At 34.5% G+C, this 16,216-nt stretch overlaps 1 protein-coding gene across 2 annotated transcripts in view; it reads right to left on the bottom strand.

The window, feature by feature from the left end:
* The window catches only part of DPP10 (dipeptidyl peptidase like 10), a 685,210-nt gene that overhangs the window by 482,392 nt on the left and 186,602 nt on the right, over positions 1-16,216 (bottom strand). For both annotated transcript variants that reach the window (XR_002890440.2, XM_024114996.2), the window contains exon 3: positions 6,251-6,346. Coding sequence is in view for 1 of the 2 variants with exons in the window: in XM_024114996.2 (XP_023970764.1) it covers positions 6,251-6,346 (96 nt within the window). In the remaining variant the exon portion in view is untranslated. The remainder of the gene's footprint in view (positions 1-6,250; positions 6,347-16,216) is intronic.

Below are 16,216 nucleotides of genomic sequence, written 5' to 3'. Positions count from 1 at the left end.
TCCCACTACTGGGCATATACCCTGAGAAAACCATAATTCAAAAAGAGTCATGTACCACAATGTTTACTGCAACACTATTTACAGTAGCCAGGACATGGAAGCAACCTAAATGTCCATCAAAAGATGAATGGGTAAAGGAGATGTAGCAAATATATACAATGGAATATTACTCAGCCATGAAAAGAAACAAAATTGAGTTACTTGTAGTGAGGTGGGTGGACCTAGAGTCTGTCACACAGAGTGAAGTAAGTCAGAAAGAGAAAAACAAATACCGTATGCTAACACGTATATACAGAATCTAAAAAAAAAAAAAGTGGTTCTGAAGAACCTAGGGGCAGGACAGGAGTACAGACACAGACATAGAGAATGGACTTGAGGACATGGGGAGGGGGAAGGGTAAGCTGGGACGAAGTGAAAGAGTGGCATGGACATATATACACTACCAAATGTAAACTGGATAGATAGTGGGAAGCAGCCACATAGCACAGGGAGATCAGCTCGGTGCTTTGTGACCACCTAGATAGGGAGAGTGGGAGGGAGACGCAAGAGGGAGGAGATATGGGGATATATGTATATGTATAGCTGATTTACTTTGTGATACAGCAGAAACTAACACACCATTGTAAAGCAAATATACTCCAATAAAGATGTTAAAAAAAATTATATCCAGGGCCTCACATGTGATCATTCATCCCAGCTAGACATTTTCCAAAAAAACAAAATAATAAATAACCGTGCACCAACTCACATGCATGATGGACATTGGGAAGGACAAGTTTGTATAGATCAGAGAAAAATCTATGCACACCCTGAGGAAAAGAACTGAAATGAAACCTCTACTGATTGTGGATCAAGTGGGCCCTCCTTAATATATCAAAGAAATATAATAGTTTCTTTCATTATGCTAACCGAACTATTTTGAGTTTTAATTGGATCCAGACAGTGTGCTAATTGCTGGGGTGACTCAAACATAAATATGACACAAGTCCTATTCCTCAGGGTTTACTGTCTCTTGGAACCGAGCTGCTCTAAGAGTCATGTTGGGAGACTACACCCAGTTGGGAAGTGATGGCCACTAGTCCACAATGCGATAAGTTGAGCTGAGGGTAAGCATTTGGTGCTTTCGTAGCAATGTGACAGTGCCGCCAGATCCAAATGCATGATAAGTGGCCTAATTTAACTGAGCTGATGAACCCATGGGTGAGCCAGCAACAGACTAACTATATGCAGGAGAACCTCATTACATGATGTTGTGATTCAATCTTAGTCTTTCCAGTATACCCCAGATGTACTTAAAATCCAAAATCTATTTTTTGATGAAAAGATAAATTATTTATAATCTACAGAATAAAATTTGAAATTAGCCAGTGGTAAAGAGTTGAAGATTAAGTTTAAAAATACAGTATCACTTTATTCATTTTGTACAAAAGCTTAAAATGAACATCCTGAGATTGTTAAAATTGCTTTAAAATCTCCTTGCATTACCATCATCCTTATCTTGGAGACTGATTTCTTCTCTCCAATAATATTATTAAAACAAAAAGAGAGACAGTCTAAACATACGTTATCGCCTAAGAGTGGTGCCGTTGTCAATCTAACCTAGGTTAGTTAACAAGAAGGAAGCAAGTTCATTTCCTACATTAAAACCTCTGGATATTGATATGCCAGTCCCTGTTCAAAATCTGAGAATTGGCATTTAATGTGAATAATCACTATTTCTTTCAATATTTGTTTAATTCTCATTTAGCAATAACAAAAGTTATGAATATAATAGCAATCCTATTAGTTGCCTATATATCCTCTCTCAAAGTAATATATGAAATTCTTCGTTTATTCCAATGTTATGTTGGTACTTATCATATATTTTTGCAATGTAATTTTAAAACAGTTAATTATAATGAGCTACATTTGGGGGCTGTATTTGTAATATTTACTTATTTTATTTTTCTAATAATTGATTTTATTGTATTTTTCAAAAACATTGATTCATGCCAAACAGGAAACACAAAGTATTAAATTTTAAAACAGTGGTCTTTCATAATAGTTTTAGAAGCACTGTCTTAGAGGAGATTAGACATGTTATAATCAAGGAAGAAATTTCTATATGAGAGAACCAACCTCTGGGGTTTAGAGGAAGATGATGCTGGCAGGAAAAAGAACTTGGCACCTGGGAATCAAGTTTCCAGTGGGACAAACTTGGGGCTGTCAGATTGGGGAGAGGGTTCCAGGTAGAGAAAGTAGTGTTGGCAAAGGCACAGAGTCAAAAGAGCTTTTGAGCCTTATGAAGAATATCAAGCAGTTCAATACCCCTGACACATAATGTAAAGTAGAATAGTAGGATAGAAGCCAAGTTTGATTCTGAAAGGTCTGGAATTCAAAGGGAGGAGTTTGGAATTTATTCAATTGGCAAAGGGGTTCCTCTGATGGTTTTTGAGAAGTGTGTTTACAGTTTTTAGCTGGGCCTTATAAAGTTGTATTTGGCAGGAGACTGCTGGAGGATTGGAGATCCATGAAACTAAATAAGGAGTTTGGTATTAACATATATATGCTGCTATATATAAAACAGATAATCAACAAGGACCTACTGTAGAGCACAGGGAACTCTACCCAATATTCTGTAATAACCTATATGCGTAAAGAATCTGAAAAAGAATGGATATATGTATATGTATAACTAAATCACTTTGCTGTATACCTGAAACTAACACAACATTTTAAATCAATTATACTCCAATATAAAATAAAAATTAAATTAAAAAAAGAAAAAATAGTTATAAAATCACATACATATTTATTGAAAAAAATTCAGGAAAAAATGAATAAGCAGAAAGAAAAAAATATATATCAGGTCAAAATCCAGCCATCTGGAAACACTCACTGGTATACAGTAGAGACAGTGTGAATCTCATACTATCAACTCTATTTTAAAGACATCTTTGTTTACTTTTTATACCATAAACATGTAAATATGCTTATACATTTTTTTAGTGACTGCATAAGTTACCATTATATGGATGTCCTTGGGGTAGATGACATGATTGCAATACTCAACATGAAAGGATTAGTCACAGTGAGATCTGTACCCATGAGATTGTCAAAGAGGTAGTTAATGCATGTGTTAAAGATGTGGAATGGCATCTCAGAGTGAAACACTGGGAGAAGGTAGGTTTTATACTTCAACATAGTGATTAAAGCAGGCTCCACCTCTTATCAGCTGTGTTTTGGGGTAAGTGTTTTGCTTTAGCCTCAGTTTTCTGGGGTTCATCATTATAACTTACATGCTATCTATGAAATATGTCTATAAAGCATCCAGCACAAAGCCTGGCGTAGAAGGCACTCAATTAATATTAGATTTTTCTTTGATGATTGATAGGTCTTTAAATGTACGTGGAGAGATGAATAATGTTAAAGAAGATGGATTTCCGAGTTTCAAGGTGACATAACTACGAAGACGATGCTATAAAAATGGAGATTTCAAGGATCTGAGCAGATTTGGTGGAAGGCAGTTGTTACGCTAACCATGAACACGAGCACCCATCCAAGGCTGCACTGACATTCACAGATATATTATTTGAGAAGCAGCATAATGAATGACATTGCTACACTTCAGCCTACACATGTCAGGGTGATCTAGATGCCCTCCTTCTCCTTGACCAGTAATGCATTAAATGCTCCTATGGTGACCTCAAGAATTAAATGAAGCTTCCAAATGAGCTTAGGTTAGACTCCTTCAAGCCGCTTATATACTATAGAAACCTGGTGAGACATGTCATGAGAATAAATAAGCTCACATTTTATTTATTTATTTATTTATTTATTTTGCGGTACGCGGGCCTCTCACTGTTGTGGCCTCTCCCGTTGCGGAGCACAGGCTCCGGACGCGCAGGCCCAGCGGCCATGGCTCACGGGCCCAGCCGCTCCGCGGCATGTGGGATCTTCCCGGACCGGGGCACGAACCCGCGTCCCCCGCATCGGCAGGCGGACTCTCAACCACTGCGCCACCAGGGAAGCCCAAGAAGCTCACATTTTACATTTAGATATAACCTGTGACAATGAATCCAGGGTTACACATTGTATTTATAGTCCCCACTGTATTATCTGGCTTTGTGAGGAATACGTAAATAGGCCAAGTACCTAGTGATTGCCAGAAAGGTGATCTGGATTGGATAGAGGAAAAAATGAGCACAAATCTGTTCCCCTGCTCAAAAAGCAACCCAGTGCACACAATCTACTGACTGTGAGTCAATTCTTTCAGTGGTATTTATAAAGACCACATGGCTCTAAGAGCTTAGATTTTGTTTAATTCTGTTTAAAAGGTTGTTTTATGTCAAGTTCTTTTATAAATATATTTGATCTTAGGTTTTATTTATAGTATGATAATACACTGCAGCTTTGTCCCAGGATATATTTTCAAAATCAGCTTTACCAATGATTGGTAAAGAAATTATGAAAAAAAATGATTAAAACGATTAACTCCAAATAATTTTATTTTGATATCTTGTGAAGCATTAGAGTAGAATGCGTGCCCTAGATATTGAAATGTGGCTTAATTTAGTATGCAGTTCACTGCTTAAACACCGCTCCAGTCCTTTGGTACTTCGATATCAAAGTGTCAGTTACACATGGGAGTAAATGCCTCTTTAAATAGTTCAAGCTAACCTGAGAAGGGGGACGAGACCCATTATTTTTTACTTGCTTCCCAAAGTCAAAAACTGCACAAATTTCTATAGTTTGGTCAAAATCATGACGAATAAAACAATATTATTCAGCATTTCAAATCTAATGACTCGAATTTTTTTGGTCATCTCCTTCAATAGAAAATACTTGCTAGCAAGTAAAAAGATGACTTACAAAATTACAATGGCACATTAGGAGAATGATTTCTGGGAGATCCATGTATTAGAGCAATGCTAGGTAATTCCATACCTTTTTTAAAATTTAGTAATAGTACTCATCTGAAATAATCATAGTGCAAAGGCAACAATAAGGCAAGACCCAAATTTATGAACAATCAAAATGAAAATATACAAATAGGTTAATACTTACCTTGCAACCAATTTCAACTGAAACCTGAGTTTACAGAAAAATAAAACTGAACTTCTGTTAAATGATTTCATTCATTTATTCAAAAAAAACAAATCTTAAGTGCTTGCTGCTCTCCAGAAACTGTATCAGTGCTAGGTAAACAAGTATGATCTGGCTCCTGCCCTCATGAATTAAGTTACATTCTTTTTATAGCTTCCATAAATAAACATTTAATTTGCAGGCATAAATGTATTTAATTAGGATATTGCAGAAGAAAGGATGGACTGTAAGTGAGACGTTATTCATTAGATACAAAGGCAAAGCTCTTCTTAGCTATCATACATTAACCTACTCTAGGCCTTGAAAACAAGCAAAGATATTATGTCTAAATAAAATGAAGGGCAAAGATTAACAGCTATCTAACCATGGTGATTAGTATGGTCAGGCAAATTGTAATATTCCAGAAATGAAAACCTGACTTCCTTTTCACCAACACATTTCTTATAACTGGATTACCCAATAACTCCCCCTACCACCTCCCACAAAGACAAGCCAAAGCCCACGGAGCCACTCACTGGTTTTGAATGATTGATTGATTGACTGATTGTATTTGTAATCTAAATTCTTTTTAAAACTTCTTGAAAATAGCAAAATCAGAAATAACCTAAGGAAAGCTGAGGTGATTTCTTTGCCAAGCCACAAAAAGCAAAAATGCAATGTGTTCCCAGGCCCTTTCTGTCATTTCAACTTTGTACAGTCAACTTTGTAGACTCTCAGAATGGACAGTCTCCCTAGTTTGTGGCATTTAAACTTAAAAAGAAAACCCACAATGAGAGAGAAGAAAATTAATCTGATTGCCAAATTTGAATCACTTATATGTATGCTCCCAAAATCTATACTTCTACACCAAGGAGAATTACCCAGAGAAATGCTAGAGATGTAACACGTGTTTGCAGTCACATAACTAATGATTCATGAGGGAAGAGCAGATACAGAGCAGTCAATCTAATGTTTGGGGGATAATTTTATTGATGACCTACCTTAGGAATTAGTTTTCTCTCACATGAGCCAAGGTATAAATTTCTGATTAAATGGTATCTGTAACCATTGAAGCATAATGTCAATTAAACTAACCACTGGTGGTCAACCAGTGGTCAACAAAACCACTATTTAATTTTAATTATACAGAACTTGAAATAAAACGTATAAGAACATATACACATACCATTGATCCATCGAGCTTCTGGATCATGAAGCACAAATTCTTTCCTGAAGAGGTCTTCTAAAGACAATCTGGTTTCTGATGAATTTGTGAGTTCATCTAAAATAAAGTAAATTTTAGGTTAGACACATTCTCCAAAGAAGACATACAGATGGCCAAGAGGCATATGAAAAGATGTTCAACATCGCTAATTATTAGAGAAATACAAATCAAAACTACAGTGAGATATCACCTCACACCAGTCAAAATGGCTATCATCAAAAAATCCACAAATAATAAATGCTGGAGATTGTGTGGAGAGAAGGGAACCCTCCTACACTGTTGGTGGGAATGTAAGTTGGTACAGCCACTATGGAGAACAGCAAGGAGGTTCCTTAAAAAACTAAAAATAGAGCTACCATATGACTCTGCAGTCCCACTCTTGGCATATATCTGGAGAAAAACATAGTCTGAAAGAATACATGCAGCCCAGTGTTCATTGCAGCACTGTTTACAATAGCAACCTAAATGTCCATCAACAGAGGAACAGATAAAGGAGATGTGGTACATATATACAATGGAATATTACTCAGCCATTAAAAAGAATGAAATAATGCCATTTGCAGCAACATGGAAGGACCTAGAGATTGTCATACTGAGTGAAGTCAGACAAAGAGAAATATGGTATGATATCCCTTATATGTGGAATCTAAAAAGAAATGATACAAATGAATTTATTCACAAAACAGACTTAGAGAATGAACTTCTGCTTACCAGGAGGGAAGGATGGGGGGAAGGGATAATTAGGGAGTTTGGGATTGACATGTACACACTGCTATATTTTAAATGGATAACCAAGAAGGACCTACTGTATAGCACAGGGAACTCTGCTCAATGTTATGTGGCAGGCTGGATGGGAGCAGAGTTTGGGGGAGAGCGGATACACGGATATGTATGGCTCAGTCCCTCTAGTGTGCACCTGAAACTATCATCAACATTGTTAATTGGCTATACTCCAACATAAAATAAAAAGTTTTTTAAAGTCTTTAAAAAAGCTAATGAATTATATACTATTTGGACTACTTTGCTTTAAAAATATGTTAACTAGATGACAATATAAAGTAGAAATTTTAATGGTTTTTGGCATTAGAAGTTTGTCTATTCCATGATACTTTTCAATCCATTAAATTATTTTCAATATTAAAATTGTCTTGAGCTACCACAAATTTAAGAGATCAATCCCTTGTTATGTAGTGATATATAATATGAAAGCAGTTAATAATTTCTATTGTGCATTGTGCCCCAAAGCATACATTTTTCACTGTTAAACCATAATTCAGCCCAATACTTTGCAAAATCACTTCAACATATTCTCTCTAATGATGAATTTACAGTTTTGTTGTAAATATCAAAGATGAAGAGGTAAAGGTCCCAAACAAATATGATCAATAAAACTTCCCAACTTGAAAGGAAGTTCACCAAATAAACAGAAGAAATACCAAAATCCCACAAACAACTACCACCCAACAAATACTAAGTGGACTTAGGAGTTAAATGTAAAAACTCAATATAATGCCAGAATATGAATGAAAAGCACATGTTTATATTAGTCCCTGACACATAAACTAGGTGTACTTCCCTTTTAAATCCCAAAATCTAAGAAATGGAAGGACAACACAGTTTAAGTACCAAAATTAAGCAAGGCAAACATACTTTTAGACACAAGAGGATACAGACAAGTTTGTGATATTTCATTTTCTTTGCAAAATAATATCATGTTTATTTACTGTATAAAGTCATCTTTGTGACCTTTCAGCTGTGACCTTAACTCTGGTTGAAAATAAAATGTCAACAATATATGCTAACCTCATTAGATATTGTTTTTTAAAAGTTCAGTACTTATTGCAGCAAGAGCTTTGTTTCTTCCAGCTGAAAAGCTGGGGCAAAGAATCAATAACTTCAAATGCAGTTTCTTTCAACATGAATCAACCATGTAGTTAACCCACAAAATAATTGTTCAGAAACAACTGAAAAAAATATAACAAGTGGAACTAGTGAGAATTGTTTGACCCAAGCCTAGCATAAGACATGCTTATATATAGATTTGCAAAACAAAATGCTCCATTTGACAGTCTGACACAACAAAATTTATATTTACCTTATTCATTCAACAAATACTAGGGCTCTTAATTTTCAAGGTGCTAAGCGAAGTATTGTAAGGTGCAGGAGACATATCTATGCCCTGCCCCGAGGGGTTCACACAAAGCAAGAAAGAATATGATGGATGTCAGAATGAGGATACAGAGTACTGTATGAGCTCAGAGAAAGGAAGGAAAATATCTTGCAAAAACAATCAGAAAAGGCTTCAGTGAAAAATATAATGACCAACTATCATGCATTGCTGGTGGGAATGAAAAATGGTACAGATACTTGGAAGACAGGTTAGTGGTTTCTTACAAAATTAAACATGTAATCTAACAATTGTGCTCCCTGGTATTTACCCAAATGAGCTGAAAACTTACAGCCACACAAAAATCTGCACATGGATGTTTATAGTAGCTTTATCCATAATTGCCAAAATATGGAAGCAACCAAGATGTCCTTCAGTAGGTGAATGGATTAACTGTGGTCCAGATATTGTGATACTATGAAGTGATAAAAAGAAACGAGCTATCAACCATAAAAAGACATGGAGGAACCTTAAATTATTAAGTGAAAGAAGCCAGTTTGAAAAGACTCCATACTGTATGATTCCAACTATGTAACATGCTGAAAAATGTAAACAATGGAGACTCTAAAGATACTAGTAGGGGCTTCCCTGGTGGCGCAGTGGTTGAGGGCCCGCCTGCCGATGCAGGGGACACGGGTTCGTGCCCCGGTCCGGGAAGATCCCACATGCCGTGGAGCCTGCGCGTCTGGAGCCTGTGCTCCGCAACGGGAGAGGCCACAACAGTGAGAGGCGCGCATAATGCAAAAAAAAAAAAAAAAAAAAAAAAAAAAAAAAAAAAAGATACTAGTAGTTAGAATGGTAGATACATGTCATTATACTTTTGTTCAAATCCATAGGATGTACAACAGCAAGAGTGAACCCTAAAGTAAAATATGAACTTTGGGTGATAATGATGTGTCAATGTAGGTTCATCAGTTGTAGTAAACATATCACGTGTGGGATGTTGACAATGGGGGAGGTTTTACACATGTGAAGGTAAGGGAAAATGGAAAATCCCTGTACCTTCTGTTCAATTTTTCTGTGAACATAAAATTTCTCTTGAAAATAAGACCTATTCATTTTTATTTTTAAAAGTTAAATGACCTGGGCCTTACAGGTTTCAAAAGACAGAGAAAGGGAATGGCATGGACAAGTGAAGGGATGAGAGCATTTTAGAAAAAAGAATGACTGCTTTTTGTTTGACACAGCAAAAAGGCTTTGATGCTAGAATTAATTTTCTGTCATACCACTTTGGGATTTTAATCAGATGAGCTAACTTTATCAGGATTTCAGAAATATATTTATTCTATGAGATATCTCAATAAGACCAGATTTTGGTATAGACAAGTTTCACAATTTAAAGTTTCCTGAGATTATATAAATGCACCCTAATTTGTCCAATACAATCCCTTTAATTCTTAGGTGATTATATTCTACCATCTCTCTTTGATATGCATTTATTTAGTTGATCCAATGAAATGTATATAGGTAAAGGTAGGAGGTAAGAGTCTAACTTTCAGTGGGAAAGAAGATTATGATAGCACAATCTATTAAATAAATGATCCTTATCAACTGAATTGAAAAATTAACTATATTTTTGCTCCTAGGTAAATTCCACATATTTTGTTTACTGTATCTTTTGGGCATATGTAAAACAAACAAAAAAACACCTTGTAAGGCAAATGCAGCACACCATACAATCTTATTTTCAAATACTTTTTTCAAATATTATTTTGGCAATTCTCAAACGTCTGTTCTTTCATATGAGCTTAAAAATCATATTAAAATCCAGCAGAATGGGAATCTTATTAAAATAGCATTATATATACACAGTGAACTGGAAAACTTTAAACTTTAGGTTTAAACACAAACATTAATTGTGTTTCATCTTCTATTTTTCATATAGATCCTTCACATTTCCTACTATATTTACTAGTAAGTATATATGGTCTGTTATTGTGAACAGAATATTTCCCATTGTTATTCTAAATGAATTTATACACACACACACACACACACACACACACACACACAGTTAATAATTAAATTATTCACCGTATCACATTTTCTTTAAAATGCCAATGGAAATTAAATCTTTTATTTTTCTACATATTCAATTCTATCATCTGAAAATACATTTTCTCTTTTTCCTAAAGTTTAAATTTATATGTTATATATTTATATGTATATCTGTGTGTGTATATATATGCATTTATATGTATATATGTGTGTATATATACATTTATATGTGTATGTACACACACACATAATATAAATATAAAATTTTCAGGTATTGCAGATTCACATGCAGTAGTAAGAAATAATACAGAAAGACAAATCCTTTATACCCTTCCTCCAGTTTCCATCAATAACATATGATATCTTGAATAAACAATATCTCAAAAAGAAATTGACATTGATACCCTCCACCAACTTTATTCAGACTTTACCAGTTCTGCATGTATTCAGTTGTGTACATGTGAGTATATGTGGCTGTCTTTAGTTCTATGCAATTGTATCAAATATGATGAGCACCAGTAAGGCAGAGAACAGTTCCATCACCAGAATCTCCTGTGTTGCCGTTTTATTGCCATAACCTCCCTCTGCAACCTTTGGCAACCACTAATCTATTTTCCATCTCTATGATTTTGTAATTTCAAGAGTGCTATGTAAATGGAATCATGCATTATGTAATATTTTGAGATTGGCAGAGATCCATCTTAGTTGTTGAGTGTATCAATACTCCGTTCCTTTTTGTTGCTTGGTACTATTCCAGGGCATGAATGTATCAGTTTGTTAAACTATCCATCTGTTGAAGGAAATCTGGGTTATCATTTGTAGCTTCGGGTTATTATGAATAAAGCGGCTATGAACATTAATTATAGGTTTTTATGTGAACATAAATGTTCCTTTCTTTGGGATAAATGCCAAAATATGCAATTGCTGGGTCACATGTGCACATTTAGTTTTGTAAGAAAATATCGGATGCTTTTCTAGAGTAGTTGTACTATTTTACATTCTCACCAGCAATGTAGAAATGACCTAGTTTTTCTGTGTTCTTGCAAGAATTTGGTGGTTTTTTAAAAAAAAACAAGCATTCTGATATATGTGTAATGATATGCCGTTGTGGTTTTAATTTGCATTACCCTAATAGCTAATGAACATCTTTTAATGTGCTTATTTGTGATGTTTATATTCTCTTAAGTGAAATGTCTGTTCATGTCATTTGCCCATTTTCTAATTGGACTGTTTTGTTTGTGTGACTGTTGAACTGTTGAGTTTAGAGTTTTTTATTCTAGATGCAAATCATTTGTTGATATGTCAACTTCGGATTTCCTCCAGCCCTCTACCTTGTCTTTTCATCCTTTTAAAAAGGACTTCTGCAGAGGAAAAGTTTTTTAATTTTGATGAGATCCAGTTTATCATTTTTTCCTTTTATAAATCACACTTTTATTGTCAAGACTAAGAATGCTTCAACTAATTCTGAAGATTTTCTCCTATCTTTTTTCCTAAAAGGGTAATAGTTTTATATTTTACATATTAAGTCCCGGAATCATCTTGAGTTACTTTTTGTCTATCATGTGAGGATTAATTAGAAGTTCATATTTTATTTTTATTTTTTTGCATATTGGATGACCAATTGCTCCAGCACCATTAAAAAGCATTTATTTCATTTTAGTGAATTATTTCATTAGCTCGAGTGTCAAAACAATGTTGAATAATAATGGTGAAATAACAATCTTGCTGTCTTCTTTTATTATGGCAGAATCTTTAATATTTCATTATTTAATAAGATATTTTTTATTGATTTTTGGAAAGGAATCTGTATCATGCTTAAGTAATTTGTTTCTATTCCTATGTCACTTCGAATTTTTATTTGAAATTATAACTATGTCATGATACACTTCCAGCCTTTTATATAAACATAATTTTCTCCTTTAATGTGTTGATATAAAAATTGTATAAATGAAATTTCCTATTTCCAACCACCCTCTATTTCTATAACAAAATCCAACTGGTCATGGCAACTATTATTACTTTTCTACTGCTAGATTAATATGTTAAATGTTTATTTAGATGTTTAGATTTTTTAATGAATTAAACTAATCATCCATTATTTTTTCATTTTGTATTATACTGATCAGTTAACATTTTAATAATTTTATTAAATATTCTGAACTTCATTTATTTTCTATAATCTGAAAGAATTCAATAATTTTAATAGTAAGGATTTTTTTAAACTCCAATTGCCCCTAGAATTTATTATAAAATCAACTCATCAAAGTAATTCAAACTATTGTGATTAAGTTTCAAATTTAAACAATAATCAGATAAAACTTAAGGTTTAATTTATTTGTCTTCATTCATTACTGAATGAACTGTATATACTTCATTACTTCATTCCTTTTTCTGGTGGTTGTTTTTTTCCTTATTTCTTTGTTCATTTTTTTAAATTTTTCTTAGCTGCTAGGCACTATCCCTGAGGTCTCTTGAATTTTTCAGTCCTAGAAAAGAGACTTCTTCCTTCTACATATAATGAATAATTAAGCTTCTGTTTTAATAGCCTTGGAGGCTGGTTTTTTATCCTCTAGCTCCTTTTATCTCCACATCTCATCATAGTCTTTTGGGGTGTTCACCCTTTGTAATCAATCATCCTTTTTCCAAATGCCCCTCCCCAAGCACTATACGGATATCCATTTGGAGGGGAAACTTGGGCTCAGCAAACAAAGATTTTGACAAAGTTCACATGGTTAGTAAGAGGCAGGACTGAAATTGGAACCTACATCTCTCTGACTTATTAAGCTCTACTGTCTCTCAAAATAAGTTTTCTTTTCTCATTCTCTATAATATTGTGTTAATTAGTTTTTTTTAATGTACAATTTTATAAGTGATATTTTAAGAATATTCTTATTTCCTTTTAGCCACAAGAATCCTTCTCCTAATTAAAATTCAACTCCTCCTGTACCCTCTCCAGACTTTATTAGCATCCCATTCTGCTCCAGCCTGCTCATGAAGGTACAATTGCCACAGTCTTTCTATTTTCTCACATAGAGCAGTGTCACAGCATTCATGAAAAAGTGGAGCTTTTTGTTTGTTTTCTTCAAGAAATTGTCTATAAAATGTCAGCCTGAAACTCCAAATTTACCCTCTGCTCATTGTTGCACTCTATTTAGTATTAACACTAGTAGCATCACCTATCACACCTCATCAGCAAACATTTATAACCCAGCTGCAACCTGATTTCTCAGAAACTTATGTTAGAACCATCTGAAGAAATCTTATATTTGATACATTTTAATAATGTTCTCTCCATTTTGACTCTACAGCCACACTTAGCAAACAGAGAATCCTGGGCATCATTTCTTCATCCCAATCACTCACATCGAACACTCAGAAGGTAGCTTAAGAAGGAAATTGGTATTAGATTGTAAATAATTTTAAGAGATGATTCCTCATGTAAAGCTCCTTTCTTACAAATCTTCAGAAGAAGAAATTCTGAAATCAATACCTATTTCCTACTATCAACAAAATATTACTTAATTTTTATTTTTTTGGCCACACCTCACAGCCTGTGGGATCTTAGTTCCCTGATCAGGGATCAACCTGTGCCCCCGGAAGTGGAAGCACTGAGTCTCAAACACTGGACTGCATCTCATAGACTTTATCCTTCACAAGTAAGGTACGGGGTAACACATCATCTCTAGTTATTTTGTAACTAAATATGAGATACCTTTTGATGTGTGTGCATATGTACATATCTATATGTGTGGATACATGTGTGAAAGTCAGAAAAACTAATATATGTTGATAGTTGCTATTTCTTTTTTTTTAATGATGTTTGCTGTGGGTTTGTCATATATGGCCTTTATTATGTTGAGGTAGGTTCCCTCTATGCCCACTTTCTGGAGAGTTTTTATCATAAATGGGTGTTGAATTTTGTCAAAAGCTTTTTCTGTATCTATTGAGATGATCATATGGTTTTCATTCTTCAATCTGTTAATATGGTGTATCACATTGATTCATTTGCATATATTGAAGAATCCTTGCATCCATGGGAGTGTCTGTTGTAACTTCTCCTTTTTCATTTCTAATTTTATTGATATGAGTCCTCTCCCTCTTTTTCTTGATAAGTCTGGCTAATGGGTTATCAATTTTATCTTCTCAAAGAACCAGCTTTTAGTTTTATTGATCTTCACTATTGTTTTCTTTGTTTCTATTTCATTTATTTCTGCTCTGATCTTGATGATTTTTTTCCTTCCACTAACTTTGGGTTTTGTTGTTCTTCTTTCTCTAGTTTTTTAAGTGGAAGGTCAGATTGTTTATTTGAGATTTTCATTATTTCTTGAGGTAGGCTTGTATTGCTATAAATTTCCCTCTTAGAACTGTTTTTGTTGCATCCCATAGGTTTTGGATTGTTGTGTTTCATTGTAATTTGTCTCTAGGTACTTTTTGATTTCCTCTTTGATTTCTTCAGTGATCTCTTGGTTATTTAGTAATGTGCTGTTTAGCCTCCATATGTTAGTGTTTTTTAAGTTTTTTTCCCTGTAATTGACTTCTAATCTCATAGCGTTTTGTTCAGAAAAGATGCTTGATATGATTTCAATTTTCTTAAATTTACTGAGGCTTGATTTGTGACAAGTGAGGTGTTAAAGGCCCCCACTATTATTGTGTTACTGTTCATTTCCTCTTTTATAGCTGTTAGCAGTTGCCTTATGTATTGAGGTGCTCCTATGTTGGGTGCATATATATTTATAATTGTTATATCTTCTTCTTGGATTGATCCCTTGATCATGTAGTGTAGTGTAGTGTCCCTCCTTGTGTCTTGTAACATTCTTTATTTTAAAGTCTATCTTACCTGATATGAGTATTGCTACTCCAGCTTTCTTTTGATTTTCATTTGCATGGAATATCTTTTTCAATCCCCTCACTTTCAGTCTGTATGTGTCCCTAGGTCTTAAGTGGGTCTCTTGTTGACAGCATATATACTGGTCTTGTTTTTGTATCCATTCAGTAAGCCTGTGTCTTTTGGTTGGAGCATTTAATCCATTCGTGTTTAAGGTAATTATCGATATGTATGTTCCTATTACCACTTTCTTAATTGTTATGGGTATTACCGATATGTATGTTCCTATTACCATTTTCTTAATTGTTATGGGTTTGTTTTTGTAGGTCCTTTTCTTCTCTTGTGTTTCCCACTTAGAGAAGTTCCTTTAGCATTTGTTGTAGAGCTGGTTTGGTGGTGCTGAATTCTCTTAGCTTTTGCTTGTCTGTAAAGCTCTTGATTTCTCCGACGAATCTGAATGAGATACTTGCCAAGTAGAGTAATCTTGGTTGTAGGTTCTTCCCGTTCATCACTTTAAATATAACATGCCACTCCCTTCTGGCTTGTAGAGTTTCTGCTGAGAAATCAGCTGTTAAACTCATGGGAGTTCCCTTGTATGTTATTTGTCATTTTTCCATTGTTGCGCTCAATAATTTTTCTTTGTCTTTAATTTTTGTCAGTTTGATTACTATGTGTCTCGGCACGTTTCTCCTTGGGTTTATCCTGCCTGGGACTCTATGCACTTCCTGGACTTGGGTGGCTATTTCCTCTCCCATGTTAGGGAAGTTTTCGACTATAATCTCTTCAAATATTTTCTCAGGTCGTTTCTCTCTCTCTTCTCCTTCTGGGACCCCTATAATGCGAATGCTGGTGCATTTAATGTTGTTCCAGAGGTCTCTTAGGCTGTCTTCATTTCATTTCATTCTTTTTTCTTTATTCTGTTCTGTGGCAGTGAATT

This window comes from Physeter macrocephalus, chromosome 2 (genome assembly GCF_002837175.3).
Source record: "Physeter macrocephalus isolate SW-GA chromosome 2, ASM283717v5, whole genome shotgun sequence".
In the NCBI taxonomy this organism is placed as follows: domain Eukaryota; kingdom Metazoa; phylum Chordata; class Mammalia; order Artiodactyla; family Physeteridae; genus Physeter; species Physeter macrocephalus.
This window is presented reverse-complemented; position numbering and strand designations above follow the sequence as displayed.